The sequence below is a fragment of the Lemur catta genome, chromosome 6 (genome assembly GCF_020740605.2).
Source record: "Lemur catta isolate mLemCat1 chromosome 6, mLemCat1.pri, whole genome shotgun sequence".
Classification (NCBI taxonomy): domain Eukaryota; kingdom Metazoa; phylum Chordata; class Mammalia; order Primates; family Lemuridae; genus Lemur; species Lemur catta.
Window position 1 is genome coordinate 65,384,584 of NC_059133.1, and position 16,503 is coordinate 65,401,086.

General features: G+C 37.2%; 1 protein-coding gene across 1 annotated transcript in view; it reads right to left on the reverse strand.

Annotated features, from left to right (window-relative positions):
• Nucleotides 1-16,503, reverse strand: part of MUC19 (mucin 19, oligomeric) — a 146,959-nt gene that overhangs the window by 80,062 nt on the left and 50,394 nt on the right. The window contains 13 exon segments of the mRNA XM_045555171.1: nt 235-327; nt 555-656; nt 1,817-1,909; nt 4,103-4,108; nt 10,363-10,428; nt 10,824-10,871; nt 10,874-10,909; nt 10,912-10,952; nt 11,191-11,269; nt 11,941-12,027; nt 12,250-12,336; nt 12,974-13,039; nt 16,180-16,278. Of these exon segments, the coding sequence (XP_045411127.1) occupies nt 235-327; nt 555-656; nt 1,817-1,909; nt 4,103-4,108; nt 10,363-10,428; nt 10,824-10,871; nt 10,874-10,909; nt 10,912-10,952; nt 11,191-11,269; nt 11,941-12,027; nt 12,250-12,336; nt 12,974-13,039; nt 16,180-16,278 (903 nt within the window).

Genomic DNA, 16,503 nt, shown 5'->3' on the forward strand with positions numbered 1-16,503 from the left:
ATCCTTTATATATTTTTAATGTGCTTTGATTTACACTATTCATTATTTCATTGGATCCTCGTCACAATCCCAATAAGTAGATAACTTTGCCGTACATTTTAGAGACAAGGAAACAAAGATTACAGAAGTTAAGTGATTGGCTTGCTTAATTGCATGATACTTATTTTAAGGAGCAGTGTTACACTACACCCCATATTGCCCCTGGGCAAGCACTGAGTCCTCCATTCTACCCACCTGGTTTGCTTCCAGAAATTGCCATTGAGGCTGCATTGGAGTTTTCACTCACAGGGCTACTGGTGCTTGAGACACCAGATATTGCTGGGGTCCCTAGTTATCAATGACAGTAGTTCACTGTCAATGCTGCAAATATGCTGGTCCCTATTCTGTGCTGATAGCACAGGACTGAGATTTCTAAAGTATATGGCATTAAGGGCATCTTCCCTATGTTTTCCCTTTGGTCAGAAATCTAATACCCATTATAGCTTGACCATTAGTCCACTCCCTGCTGAGCAAGGCATGGTTGGGACCTGCTAAGGAGTCATGTCCAGACTCACCTGACTTTCCAAGACTTGTGGTTCCAGTGCCTGGTTCCCTGTGAGTGCTACTTCCTCCAGCTCCAGGGGTTGCTTCAGGTGGTACTGCAGGTGTGCCTGAGATTTTCAGAAAAAAAAAAAAACACAGTTTAAGGAACTGGCTTTTATTCAACCACTATGACCTGAAAGAAGCTTGGAAATCTCTTCCAGAACATATTTATACCCACAAATATTTACTCAATTCAGTGATATTAGGACTCCTTGCTCAGAACAGGCATACAGACTAATCTGATAACACACTCATTACAATGTCACAATCCTTATTTTAAACATGGAATTTATATATGCCTTTGACATTGAACATACCTCTTCCTAGAATTACCTAGAAGCTTTCATTCCAGATTACATTCTTTTCTCATCCGCACCATTTTCACATTTCTATATTACTTACTTCTTGCTTTTTTCATGTGTTTAAATTATAAGTACAGGACAGTCTTCTGATATCTCTGATACCTAACAATACTAAGCTCTCAACAAATATTGTTTCAATAAAATATAAGTGTTTCCATTAATTTATTTATAGGTACTGAATTCTTCACAATCTCTTTTGTTAAATCAAATTTTGATCCAGGAGATTACATTTCTCTAATTAGATATGATTTTAAATATGAATGATGCTCCAAATGTAACTTCATCTGAATCTAAAGTGGTTGCTCCATCTGATCTTCCAGTTGTATCCAATTTTAAAAATAATGAGGTTCTGTCTATACATTGTTGCTATGCAACAAGTGCTTTCTAGCAAAAGTTTTTTTTTTTGTTTTTTGTTTTTTTTTTTGTGAGCCAGGGTCTTGGTCTGCTGCCCAGGCTAGAGTGCTAGAGTACAGTGGTGTCTTCATAGCTCACTGCAGCCTCCAACTCCCAGGCTCAAGCTATCCTCCTTGCCTCTGCCTCCTGAGTAGCTGGGACTACAGGCATGAACCACCACCCTGGGATAATTTTTTAATTTTTTGTAGAAAGAGGGTCACACTATTGCCCAAACTCGTTTTGAACTCCTGGGCTCAAGCCATCCTGCCTTGGCCTTCCAAAGTGTGTGTGTACCACTGCTCCTGGCCAAAAGTTCATTATTAAAATTATTTTATTATTGCTAGAATTTTCCTCAATCATTTCTCTTGTAATTAACTTCTGTTTTTAAAACTCACTTGCGTTTATTATAGTTATATATATAATTATATATAATAATTGTTTTTGACCCTTGGTCTAACACTAAGATGTGCTTGTCTTACCTGCTGGGTTTCCAGGGCCAGTGGTCCCAGTGCCTGCTCTTCCAGCCATCTTCCTACTGCCTGATCCAGTGGTAGCTACCACAGACCCTTCTACTGGACAAAAGCAGCTGGTATTATATTAGTTTCTAAAATTTCTAAGAAATCAAGGAAAATATTAAATATTCTTAAACATTCTTATCATTTATTTTTTTGAGATTTTCAATAGCTTTGTTTTTGACCAATATAATTTATTTGAATGAATAGGCTTCTGTGATTATTTAGCCATTTCTGGGTACCAAATCCCAACTCAAACTCACTGTCTGGCGTTCCGGTGCTGCTTCTTGCCAGTGTAGTTGATTCACCTGATATCCCAGTTGTTTCTGTTTAAAAAGAAAGAATAAAAGTAATATGGTAATGCTTAATTAAATTAAATTTGATGATCAATAATGTTTCTATTAATATGACCTCTTTTACCATCCTAATTCATGTCTTCCTCCTCTTACCTGAAATATTGTAATTGTTTCCTAATTTCACCCAATTACCAGGTCAATATTCTTCATCAAGAATATATTCTCTGCTCAAGAATGTTGTATGTAGTAATTCTTAAATATTAATGTGTATAAGAATCACCTGGAGAGCCTATTAAAAATGAAAATTACACATTTCTCCTGGTAGGAATTCTAATTCCATTTTATAACATTGAAGAGATGAGGCTTTTTGTATTGCAATTAAACTCATACATGCATTTTCAGTTTGTAGAGCATCCAGAGCATGAAGGAGTAAGTTAATTAACATTACAGGGAAACAATGAGCTATATTTAGAATATCTAGATTCATCACCACCAAGTGGGCTTCATTCCAGAGATGCAGGGTGGTACAGCATACACAAATCTATAAATGTAATTCACCTCGTAAATAGAAGTAAACACAAAGACCATATGATCCTCTCAATAGATGCAGAAAAAGCATTTGACAAAATTCAGCACCTTTTGATGATAAGAACACTTAACAAAACAGGCACACACAGGACTTTCCTCAAAATTATAAAAGCCATATATGACAAACCCACAGCCAACACCATACTAAAGTGGGAAAAATTGAAAGCATTCCTGCTTAGAACTGGAACCAGACAAGGTTGCCCACTATCACCACTTCTATTCAACACAGTGCTGGAAGTGCTAGCTAGAGCAGTCATATAAGAGAAGGAAATCAAGGGTGTCCAAATGGGGCCAGAAGAGGTCAAACTATCACTCTTTGCTGATAAGATGATCTTATATCTAGAAAACCCCAAAGATTCTGCTAACAGACTAGTGGGATTGATAAATAAATTCAGCAAAGTCTCGGGTTACAAAATCAATATACACAAATCAGTAGCATTCCTATACACCACCAACAGTCAAACTCAGAAAAAAATCAAAGACTCAATACTCTTCACAATAGCAACAAAGAAAATAAAATACCTAGGAATATATTTAACTAAGGAGATGAAAGACCTCTACAGAGAGAATTATGAAACACTGTGGAAGGAAATAGCAGAGGATGTAAACAAATGGAAAAACATACCATGCTCATTGGTTGGCAGAATCAACATTGTTAAAATGTATATACTACCCAAACTGATCTACAGATTCAATGCAATTCCTATTAAAATACCAACATCATTTTTCACAGATCTAGAAAAAATAACTCTATGCTTCATATGGAACCAGAGAAGACCCCGTATAGCAAAAGCAACCTTAAGCAAAAAGAACAAATTGGCACACATCAATTTACCAGACTCCCAGCTATACTATAAGGCTATAGTAACTAAAATAGCATGGTACTGGCACAAGAACAGAGACATATAAATGGATAAGAACAGAGAACTCAGATATAAAACCATCCTCATATTGCCATATGATCTTTGACAAAGCAGATAAAAACAAACACTGAGGGGAAAAAAATCCCTATTCAATAAATGGTGCCGGGAAAATTATATCCACATGTAGAAGACGGAAACAGGATTTGCACCTCTCACCACTCACAAAAATCAACTCATGATGGATAACAGACTTAAACCTAAGGCATGAAACTATAACAATTCTAGAAGAAAGTGTTGGAAAAAACTCATACAGACATTGGCCTAAGCAAAGAATTTATGAACAAGACCCCAAAAGCAATCAGAGTAGCAACAAAAATTAACAAATGGGACTTTATTAAATTAGAAAGATTCTGCACAACCAAGGAAACAATCATTAGAGTGAACAGACAATCTACAGAATGGGACAAAATATCTGCATGCTATGTATCTGATAAAGGGCTGATAACTAGAACCTATAAAGAATTCAAGTAAATCAGCAAAAACAAAACAAACAACCCCATTAAAAATTGGGCAAAAGACATGAACAGATACTTTTCAAAAGAAGATAAACTAATGGCTAACAAACATGAAAAAATGCTCAACATCTCTAATCATCAGGGAAATGCAAAACAAAACCACAATGAGATATCATTTACCTCCAGTGAGAATGGCTTTTATCAAAAAGTCCCAAAACAACAAATGATGGCATGGATGCAGAGAGATAGGAACACTCACTCGTACACTGCTGGTGGGACTGCAAACTAGTAAAACTTCTATGGAAAGTAGTATGGAGATGCAGTTTTCCCAGCACCATTTATTAAATAAGGAATCTTTTCCCCAAGAGTATGTTTTTGTCTGCTTTGTCAAAGATTAGATGGCTATATGAGGATGGTTTTATATTTGGATTTTCTGTTCTGTTCCATTGGTCTGTGTCCCTGCACTTGTGCCAATACCAAGCAGTTTTAATAATCACAGCTTTGTAGTATAAGTTTGAAGTCTGGTAAATTAATACCTCCCATTTTGTTTTTGTTGCTTAAAATTGCTTTTGCTAAACGGGGTCTTCTCTGGTTCCACACAAAGCGTAGAATTATTCTTTCTATATCTGTGAAAAATGATGTTGGTAATTTAATAGGGATTGCATTGAATCTGTAGATAACTTTGGGCAGTGTAGTCATTTTAACAATGTTGATTCTTCTGATCCACGAGCATGGTATGGTTTTCCACCTATTTACATGTTCTGCAATTTCCTTCCTCAGTGTTTCGTAGTTCTCCCTACAGAGGTCCTTTACCTCTTTAGTTAAATATATTCCTAGGTATTTTATTCTCTTTGTTGATATTTTGAAGGGTATTGAGTCCTTAATTTGGTTCTCCGTTTGACTGTTATTGGCATATATGAATGCCTCTGATTTGTGTGTATTGATTTTGTATCCCGAGACTTTACTGAATTCATTGATCAATTCCAGGAGTCTCTTGGTTCGTAGAACTACCATTTGATCCAGCAATCTCACTACTGAGTATTTACTCAAATCAAAAAAAGACATTCTATAAAAAAGACACCTGCACTCGAATGCTTATAGCAGCACAATTCACAACTGCAAAGATGTGAAAACAACCCAGTGCCCATCAATACATGAGTGGCTTAATAAAATGTGATATATGTATACCATGGAGCAATACTTAGCCATAAAAAAGTGGTGAACTAATACCTCTTGTATTAACCTGGATGGAACTGGAGACCATTCTTCTAAGTGAAGTATCACAAGAATGGAGAAACAAACACCACATGTATTCACCATTAAATTGCAACTAATCAATCAACACTTATGTGCTGGTATGGAAATAACATTCATCAGAAATCAAGCAGGTGGGAGGGGGGAGGAGGGGAAGGGTCAATTCGCACACTTAATGGGTACAACGCACACGATCTGAGGGATGGGCACACTTACAACTTTGACTCAAATGATACAAAAACAATTTATGTATCCAAAATATTTTTACCCCTGTAATATTCTGAAATATAAAAACAGATTAGATTCAGGTTCATAATTTTGGGCAGGAATACTTTCTACATAATGTATTGTAAAAAGAGATACATAACGTCAAGTTCCCACTATCAGTGAAGCCATATTTGATCACTAGGTTTAGGTGGTGACAGCCAGATCTCTCCAGTGTAAATTATTTTTCCCCTTTGCAAATAGCAAGTAATCTGGTGGCTGACACTTTGGTATCAGGCAAACACACAGGTACTAGTCAACCTTTCACCTAATGTTTTCAGCATTTATTTATGCTGATTGCCTATTTCACTCAGGGTTGTAAAACAGTGATTTTTCTAATTGTGTCTTTTTTTCAACATGTATTAGTTGGCATTTTTCTTTTAAAAGAGAGACTTTTCTTATCAACAGGAACTATCTGGATACCTTGATCCATAGTTTCTAATAAAAATGCTTGATAATTATTTAATTTTTTCCCTTAATTACCAATTTTCAGAATATGGACTTGGCATAATAGTCACCTCCATCAGTATCAAACCCACTGTTGCTTTTGCTGTCCTCTTCATTAATTATCATTGAGTCATGAATATTTTAATATTATCAATGTGTTTCAATCACAGTACTTATTTTTTTTAGTGCTCAAGATTCCCCACATTTGGTCAACAGGAGCTGCTGCAGTTTGGCAGCCTTGTCATTTCGGCAGAGCTCCCTTAGTCTTTGAATGCTTCCTCGTTTTCTGACTCAGGAAGTCCCAAGCTCACTTAGTACTTTTCCTGTCCCAGACCTGGTATTAGTCATTTCTCCAACCAACAATGAACACAGAAATTTAGGAGCCCAAACTGGGTGATAGGTGGTGCACACTACGATTAAGATACCATTGCTTTTAGGCCATTTCAATGGTCCGAGTTAGAAGGTATGTATATATGTGTGTGTAGGAGGTATATATGTATATATCCATAGATATTTTTATATATGTTAGAAATATATATGTATAAAAATGTAATTATATACGTTTATATAAATCATATATATGTCATGAGTTCATATTGATATTTCCAACTCAAATGCAACATGACAGGGATTTACTTAATTATTTAATTCCTGTTTCTTTTTTCTCTTACATTTAAAATCTTGGTTTCCAATAACATTCATATTGCTTTATTGTATAATATGTAAAAGTCATTCAAAGTAGGAATACTAATATAACTAGTAAGAATAAAATTAATAAAGTTTAAGATTTCATAGCAATCCCGTTGTCCTCAAAATATATGACACTAAACATGTACAGTCTGATTATGTGAAATATTTATTTTCTGCATGTAAGTATGATTTGAGATTTAAATATGTTTACTTGTTTTGGTTGGTTTTCAATTTTAGTGTTTGGTTTTTTATGTCATAAAGGTACAAATTACATGCACAATTCTGCTGCTTTTTTTCCTTAATAAATTCTGGAAATAACTCTGGATCATTACACAGGGATCTTCCTCACTCTTTTATTAGGATGGCCTAGTGCTACTTTATACCATATTTTATTCAATGTGTCTTCTCTGATTGGAAATGTGAGTTATTTCCAATCTTTTTCTCTTAAAAACAATGCCAGTATCAAAGCTTATACATATGTTATTTTGTACTTTGATTGTATAACTTCAGGGTAGAGCACTAAGTGGGATTTCTGGGTCAAAGGGTAAATGAATCTGTAATTCTGTTAGGTTTTGCCAAGTTGCCCTCCATGGAGCTGTAACGTTTTGTGCTCCTCCCAGTAACGTACAGAGCACCACCTGTTTCTTTCCAGACCTGTCAACAGGGCTGTTGTCAAACTTTTGGATTTCTGCCAATCTAAAAAGTGAGAAATGGTATCTCAGTGTAGTTTTAATTTGCCTTCTTCTTGTGTGTAACGTTGATAATCTTTTTATATGATTAAAAACCATTTACACTTTTTTTTCTGTGAACTTCAATTCACATCTTCTTTTATTCTAGTTTTCTTCAGACTTTGTTCTATGTACTTCTTCCCTTTGCTGATTTTTCTTTCTATCCTTTTGCTATAATAAATCATAGCCATGAGTGTGACTGTATACTGAGGCTGGTGAGTCCTAGCAAATGACAAAACCTGAGGGGGTTTGGGGACCCTGCCACAATATGCTTTTCCATTTGGTCAAAGACACTTTTGTGCCTTTAAGGAGAGTTTTAAAGTTTTCCTCATGTAAGTTTTGCTATCTTGTTTGGATTATTCCCAGGTATTTTTTGTTGTCATTATAAATTGGAGTTTTATCTTCCAATATATATTTTAACTTGTTATTGTTTGTATTCATGAAGACAATTAATTTTGACAGATTAATCTTATATCTTGGTACCTTATTAAAAGGTCCTACTGTTTGTAGTTTTTCCACTGATTCTCTAGTGTTTACAGTCGTACTACTGTATCACCTGAAGATAGGAACAATTTAATATATTCTATTTCAAATTTTTTACCTCTAATTACTATCTAATCCCAGTTTATTAATAACTCTAAAACATGTTAAACAGTAGTATTATAGTATGTATCCTTACCTTGTTGTTGCCATTAGTGGAATATGTCTGGTAATTCCTCATTAAGATGCCACATGTGTGGCTGAGGTATAGGTATATGCATTTTATCATTTTAAGTATCCATTTATTTGCATTATTTTGAGTGGCTATTTTCCATCATATTGTTTACTGGAGGTTTATCAAATACCTTTTAGCCTCTGTGGGAATGACCAGTTGTTTTTATTTTGCTTAGATCTATTAATATTATAAATCACATAAATGGTTTTCTTAATCAGAAAAACCTTCAGTAAAAATTATTAAAAGACATTATTAAACAACTTTTTCCTTAATGCTCTTTTTTTTTCCTTTTTAATAAACTTAAGGTGCTCTTGCTTGGTTCATAAGTTTTAAATAATTCATTTGACTTACTGTTACCTAGGAGCAAACCAAGTCTCATAGTTTTTAAAAATAAGTTGCAGAATTGTTCAGGATTAATTCTTCCAGGTATATGGAAGGGTCTTTCTCCTTTCCTTTCTTCTGGGATGCTCTTACCCAAATCCCTGCTCCCCTCTGAGCTCCTCAGCCGTCATCTTTCCTTGTCTTTGCAGTCTTGGTCTTCTCTGTCCCCTCTAAACACTCCAGGTGCGGGCTCTGTGTTGACGATTATGGTTTCTAGAACAAGGTACCTGCAGATTCTAATTCATGCAGCCAACCATCATTTTCCTGCCTCCTTTTTATTTTTTTAAATAGTTTTTCCATTGGTTCCCTGAGCTTAAATGCTACTCATTTCTATAAGCATCAGCACAAATTAAGGATCAGGTTGATACAACGGCTAACTAAATCCCGTTCTGCTTGTGATAAAAGCATTTTTGGTGTATTTGAATATTTCACCAGGTCATTAGATAGTCACAACAGAGATACAACATTTAAGAGACTAGATAAGGAAGGTTCTCCACAGATTCAGCTGTGAACACCTCACTCACCTGTTTCATTTCCAGAGATGAATTTAGGATGAACTATGTGTAATAAATGGTACTGTCAAGTCCTCTTACTTGAGGATGATTATTATTTGTATCAAGAACATGTATGTATCGGGTTGTATCAACTTGGATATATAAAAGAGCGAGATTTCTCTCTGATTTTGCACCCTCTTATGAGACTGTGAAGCACATCATATGATGGTTTAATGCTTCTTCAATAATAATTCCATTTTTTATTCTCTACCACCTTTGTGGAGACAGTTTCTGGGTTCAGAGAATATTTTGTTTTCAATTCTACTTCTCCAACACCTGAAAGATGATGGCTATTTATTCCCCTGAGGTTGAATAGATTCCTAATATTTCACTATTTCACTTAGCTTACTTGTATTTTGAGTTTTTGTTCAAGTTAAGGCACAAAGATACAGCTCATTGTACACTAATTATAATACACTCTTTTTAAAATAGAATAGTATGTTGTTTTTAACCCCAATTAACCAGTCACCTTACTAGAATTGCCTCTCAAGTTCCTACTCCAAAACCTGTCATTGAACAATTTCTGGACTTTATCTTCTGCCTTGCATGTTGTTTGCATTTGTGTGTATTATAAATATTAATTTATTTTGCTCAGAAATGAAGTTCTATGAGAACCATTTCCTTAGTCTAACTGCTCTTTTATGTCGTCTGTAGCTACAGTCCCCAACCCCTGGGCAGTGGACTGGCACCAGTCTGCCACCCACCAGGAAGTGGGTGCACAGCAGGAGGCGAGCGGCAGGTGAACAAGAGAGAAGCCCCACCTGCGCCCACAGCTGCTCCCCATCGCTCGCATCACGGCCCCACACCATCAGATCAGCAGTGGTGTCAGACCCACATAGGAGCACAAACTCCACTGCAGACTGCACATACGAGGGATCCAGGTTGCGCGCTCCCTATGAGAATCCAACACCTGATGATCGGAGGTGGAGCCAAGGTAGCAGGGACACCACCCTCCCCGACCCCCTCGTCCATGGATAAACTGTCTTCCATGATACCAGTGCCTGGTGTCAAAAAGTTTAGGGACTGCTGGTCTGTAGTACCCAGTATGATACTGCACACACAACAAATATCTCTTGATTTATTTCTGGTATGTGGTTTTGACATTATACAAATAATAATAACTAAACTCTCCAGGAAACCTTGTTTCTGACAAAATTTTAAGTAACCAAATTACATTTCTACTGGCTGTGTTTGTTCTGATTATGCATCTTTCCATACCTGATGCTCCAGAAGTGTTTTCACCAGCAGCTCCAGTAGTAGCTGCATTCCCCACTCCAATTGTTACTAATTGAAAACAACAACAGTGCTCAGTCTGCACTGGAGTCTCAAGAATTAACAAATAAAACTACAGGACACCCAGTTAAATCTGAATCTCAGATAAACAGCAAATACCATGTTCTAATTATTACATGAGACATACTTATACTAAAGAAATTATTCCTTATGTACATGAAATTCAAATTTAATTGGCATCCTGTGTTTTGTTCTGGCAATCTAGTCCACATAGATGCTTATGATGAAAGTACTCTTGGAAAAAATTTCAGAGGTCTTTTTGGAGGGAGAATGAGGAGGCACTAGGACTTACACTATCCATGATCCTTTGCCCTAAAATTATAGCCATGGCTAAATTCACTTAAACCTATAAGAATTTGAGTTCCCAGCTAAGCTTATGATGCGACAACCACTAAAGTAACTAGGTGAGCCAGGGCCTGGCCTTCTGAGTTCTCAGGTGGGCTGGAACCAGTAAAAGATGTTCTAACTATGTTCCACTGGCAGATCCAGTGGTAGTTCCAACAGACTGTCCTGTTCTAACTGATGAACACAGTCCTGGGAGAACACATATATTATTGTGATAACTCAGTACTGTAGTTCTTTTGAAGGAGAGATTTGGAGAAACCATAAAGTAAAAATTTTTGTGAAAATATTAACTATTTATACACCATTCTATATCTTTTGCTGGATGGTGTTTAATTAATACCAAGTGAAATTAGCAGGATTCTGGTGAAAGACTGTCCTTTTTGACAGCCTCAGAATGACATCCTCCACTCACCTGCTGTGCCTTCAGATGGTGTCACTTCACTGCTTGGGGCTCCAGTTGTTTCACCAACTGATGGTCCAGCAGTTTCTTTCAAATAAACAATAAATATAGATTATGATCTTTGATTAAGCAGAGCAGAATGTGCTAATCTCTGCTTTCAAGATACCTTTTGTTTACACTTTTCCATTTCCAAAAATGGCTCACTCTTTCTAAATTGCTTATTTATTTGTTGCTTGTAGATAAGCCTGTTTATTATTTACTCATTTAATAGTCAGGTATTTGAGCCTAATAATTCTCAACCTGGGCTGCACATTGGAACCATGAGGCTTTTAAAAAATATTGATGCCCAGTCTCTTCTTCTAGAGATCCAGATTCAATTAGTCCATGAAGGACTCTTCAGTATATATTTTCAAAAATTTCTCCAGTTGATTGTAATTCATAGCCAGGATTGCAAACCATGACCCCAGCCCCACTCCAGACTCACAGTCTCAGAAGTTCTGGGGCAGGAGTCTTGGAATCTCCATGGCCCATAAACACACTCAGGGATTCTAGAGATTGTATAAGATTAAAGAAATACCATCTAAGCCAGACCTCCAATTACTACCTCAAATACTGTTGGTCATTAACTGGACTCCCTAACTCCAGTCTCATAGAAATTCCTTTCCATTTTCACAGCGCTGCCAAATAAAGGGAATGGGGACAGAGCCACACACTCCATTTTACCCCTGTGCAATCACTGATTTCTCCCTTTTTCTTACCTGATTTGCTGCTTTCAGAGGTTGTGGCTGGGAGAGCTGAGGTTCTAGGGCTGGCAGTGATGGAGGCTACATAAACACCTGTGGTCCCTGAAACCAAGAACAAGAGGTGTAGAGATGTATGTTACTCCTGCCATTACTGTGAGTACTTGGGAATTCTCAGAAAAATAAAGTAAAAGATGCTATCCCTCCAACTTTCCTCAGCCCAGCCTTCTAATACCAGTTACAGTCTGAATTTACAGACCATCACGTGCTGTGGGAGAGCATGGCTGGGAGCTGCTGAGACATCATGCCCAACCTGGTTGATCTTACCAGAACCTATGGCTGCAATACCTGCTTCTCCAGGGGTACTGTCACCTCCACTTTTGGGGGTTGTTCCAGATGATACAGCAGGTTTGCCTGATTTTTTTAACATGAAAAAATATGTCAGGTTAAGAAAACATAAACTTAAATCTTCCTATAAAAGTGACCTGAATTATGCTTGCTTTTTTCCTTTAAAAAATGGATCTATCCCATAAATTTCACTGGGTGTTATGTTCTTGTTCAAGGTAAATCAGATAAATCAGGTAACCTTGATAAGGTACTGATCACACTACAGTACTCTTTCTTAGTAAAATACAGCAATCATGTAGATAATTCAACACTCAACATAGAATAGTTCAACATTGAATTATCTTGTCTTTTCTTACTGGATCACCTTGTGCCCAGCAAGTACCTTGTCCTCATTGGATTAACTCCTGTCTTGCTTAGTCTTTGTCATCTACATCTGTATGAATATTAATTCCTCCTTATCCAAAGTGGAGTGAGAACAGGTATATGATCTTATTCTTTTCCTATATTCCACAAAGCATCTAACACAATATTAGGCACACAACTAATACCTAATATTTGTATAGAGTACTGATCCTCTATACACGTGGCATTACCTAAATAACAATGTTTGGATTCCTCAGGAAACCTTATTCTGACTAAATTTTGACCAGAAAGCCCACATGTCTGCGGGCTGGATTTCATGCTGGTTATGCCACTTTAGTACCTGTTCTTCCAGATGTATTTTCACCAGCAGCTCCAGTGGGGGTTGCATCTGCTCTTCTAGTTGTTCCTAATTGGAAGAACAAAGGTGCTTGACATATATGGAAAGTTACGAAGAAAACACTCTTACAGGACATTTCATAGTATCAAGTCATTCATTGCTAAAATGTCCTTGGTTGTCTTTACTTCATCTCATTATCATATTCCAGGGTCTCAGTGAATCAGTATGTGTTGGATCCCCCAGTGCAATCCCCAAAGGGGGCTTCGTCTTGCCTGCTGGGTGTCCGATGCTGGTGGCCCCAGTGCCTGATGCTCCAGGTGTGCTTTTGCTGCCTGCTCCTGTGCTCACTTCCACGGGTGCTCCAGTTGTACCTGATAAACACAGTAGCATGGTTTCAGTGTATGCCATCTTAGAAGGAAAAGATTGGGAGATTCGAGTCAAGGTTTTAATCTTATTGAAAATTTTCATCATCTATCCAATAGCCTACGTGATTTGATACTTGTACCCATTTAACAGGCACTAAAGGGTGTGTTCTGGCTTGCCTGATTTTCCTGGGCTTGTAGCTCCATTGCTTGGTTCCCCAGGTGTGCTGCTTTCCTCCTTTCTGGTTGTTGGTGCAGTAGAGCCTTCTGTTCCTCCTGATAAAAAATAGCATTTAAAAAAATGCCTTAGACATAATCAACTCATTTAATCTTATAAAAATCTTCCAAACAAGTACTATTGCTATTCCTATTCATCGGATGTGGTTAAGTGACTTGTTCTGGGTTACCCAGCTGGTGGTGGACAGTAGATCCAGGAGCCAAACTCAAGCAGTCTAGCCCTAGAGTTTATACTCTACCTTGTGCTTCTCAAATGGTCTGTGATTATAAAATTTCCAATCTGTCCTAAATTGATGCTTTGAAAGATGCCACAGAAGTAAATAGAGGAATGAAAATTTTAAAAGTAGACCTATCCAGAACACAAGGCTTTATTCAATGACACAAGAGCATCATGTCAAATTGCTATCTTCTTAAATGCTTGTTCTCTCTTTCAGTTTCTATCACATCAAAGACCATTAACAAACAGTCTGGATGGCACCTATCTGTGGACCAAACTAAGTAATCCTGTTCAAAATCACTGTACATACTGCCTGATAATCAAAAGAGATAGGTTACTTGTCATTATTACTCAAGTAATTGATTCAGATTTTAGGAAATATAAACTAAATGGTCATCACCCTAAACCATTAATCAATCGGTTTACTGATCTAATTGGAATTAACCCAGTTCTTAATTTGTGCTGCTATATGTAGACTATATATTTTTTTTTTGAGACAGAGTCTCACTTTGTTGCCCGGGCTAGAGTGAGTGCCGTGGTGTCAGCCTAGCTCACAGCAACCTCAAACTCCTGGGCTTAAGCGATCCTACTGCCTCAGCCTCCTGAGTAGCTGGGACTACAGGCATGCGCCACCATGCCCGGCTAATTTTTTTTTCCGTATATATATTTTAGTTGGCCAGATAATTTCTTTCTATTTTTTAGTAGAGACGGGGTCTCGCTCTTGCTGAGGCTGGTCTCGAACTCCTGACCTTGAGCAGTCCACCCACCTCGGCCTCCCAGAGTGCTAGGATTACAGATGTGAGTCATCGCGCCCGGCCTATATTTTTAACCCATTATTTTTAATATAAACTCTATCTTATTCCAAAAAGTATTTATGTCATAAATTTTAAATGAAGAAAATTGTTAAGGGACAATAAATGAAAGAAAAATAAAATCAGGCCACGGATTAGCTAATAAACACATAAAGAGAAACAGTCCCATACATGTACTAAAGAAATGTCTTTTAATGGTATGTAAAGGAGTTTTGATTTATCTTAGAGCAAGCAGAACAATTGAAGAATTTTAAGTAGTGTAGTGACATGATGATAGCTGAGTGTCTGGAATGTCATTCTGGCGTGGTATCGACTGGAGTGTAAATTAGAAGGGAAGTGGAGAAAGAGTGGAAATGTTAGAGCAGTGGTTCTCCCCTGGGTGAGCATCCACTGTGTAAAGGACTTGTTAAGACACTGTTTGCTGGGCTCCACTCCAACAGCCTCTGATTCTACGCAGGTGGGCCCAGAAATTTGCATTTCTAACAGGTTCCCAGAACATGCTAATACTGCTGGTCTAGGAACCACACTGTGCGCACCACTGTGTTGGAGGAAGGTGTGCTAAATAGACGACACAGAGACTAGGTGGAAAATGTTTAACACTGAACAAAAGCAGAGGCAAATGTGATGCAGAGGAGAAAAAACTTAAGAACTACTTAAAATTATTAGTTGATTGCATGACATGCAGGGGTGAACTCAGGTTTGTTCTTAAGCAAAATTATCTGTGCTTAAGCAACATAATATTTTATTCATGAAACCAAAAATAGTTAAGCTTTAGTCAAGATGCATAAGGACAACCATATTGTCATTGGCTTTTGTTGGATATATGCTCTTAGGCACAGATCACAGAACTGTGGAGTAGCTATTACATGTGGGGCTGAGGAGTCTGATCTAATCCCGCCTCTGCCAGCTTGGAGACCTTTTATTAACTTCTCACCTCATAGGAATAATGACGACATAGCAACTACCATAGTGTTAATGTTGACTAAATTATGTATTACATATTTGCAGATAATTCAAAATTTTTCATGTCCCATAGAAATGTATCATTAATATTTTATTAACATATAAATATTAATCATTGAATTGTCCCACAAAGTCATCCAGTTAACCCAGTTGACTTAGATAGCTCTGACACTTGGCCCCCGTTATCTAATGCTGGACTCAGGGTCAAGTTGTTGCTGAGTTGAAACAGAGGACTCCTTGTAGAAACAAGCTATGACAGAGACAGCGACTCCTTTCTTTGTTTCACCTGCTCTGAAGCCTGTGTTACCTGAAATTCCATTGTCAGCTGCTGTGGTTACACCTGGTGACACTCCAGTTGTCCCTGATGAAGGTAAAGAAAAAACAAACACCTGCCTAAAAACAGTGCATGGCCACCACCAACTATCAAACAATGGGTGCATATAGTCCTAACATGATATACTTTAAGAAAGCAACTTATAAAAATGTAATATAAGCTATTACATTTCAATTACATATAAGGAATAATCACCTAAGTCTAGTATTTTTATTTTGAAAAATATTGTCCTGAGCAGCATTGCTTAGCTGAGGCTGGTGTACTTGGTTCTGAGCTTCATTTACCTGATATGCTCCCAGCACTGGGAGCCGTGGGGCTCGCTACTCCTGTCGTGCCTGCACTTCCAGCAGCTGAGGTGGTGGGAACCGAAATTCTAGTAATGCCTGGGGAAAACATAAAGTAAACTTCTCATCTAAAGTCTATTTAAACTTTATTATCAATTTCTACTGCAGAAAATAGAATAAATGAATCCAGTGACTTTCTGCCCAGAGCTCTCTGCTTTCTAAGATTCTGTTCTCATATTTTCTCAAAGATTCTGGTTAGTGCTTTTATTTATTTATTTTTGCTTTTGTTTTACAAAGATACCTTTCTGCATTTTGAATTGGATC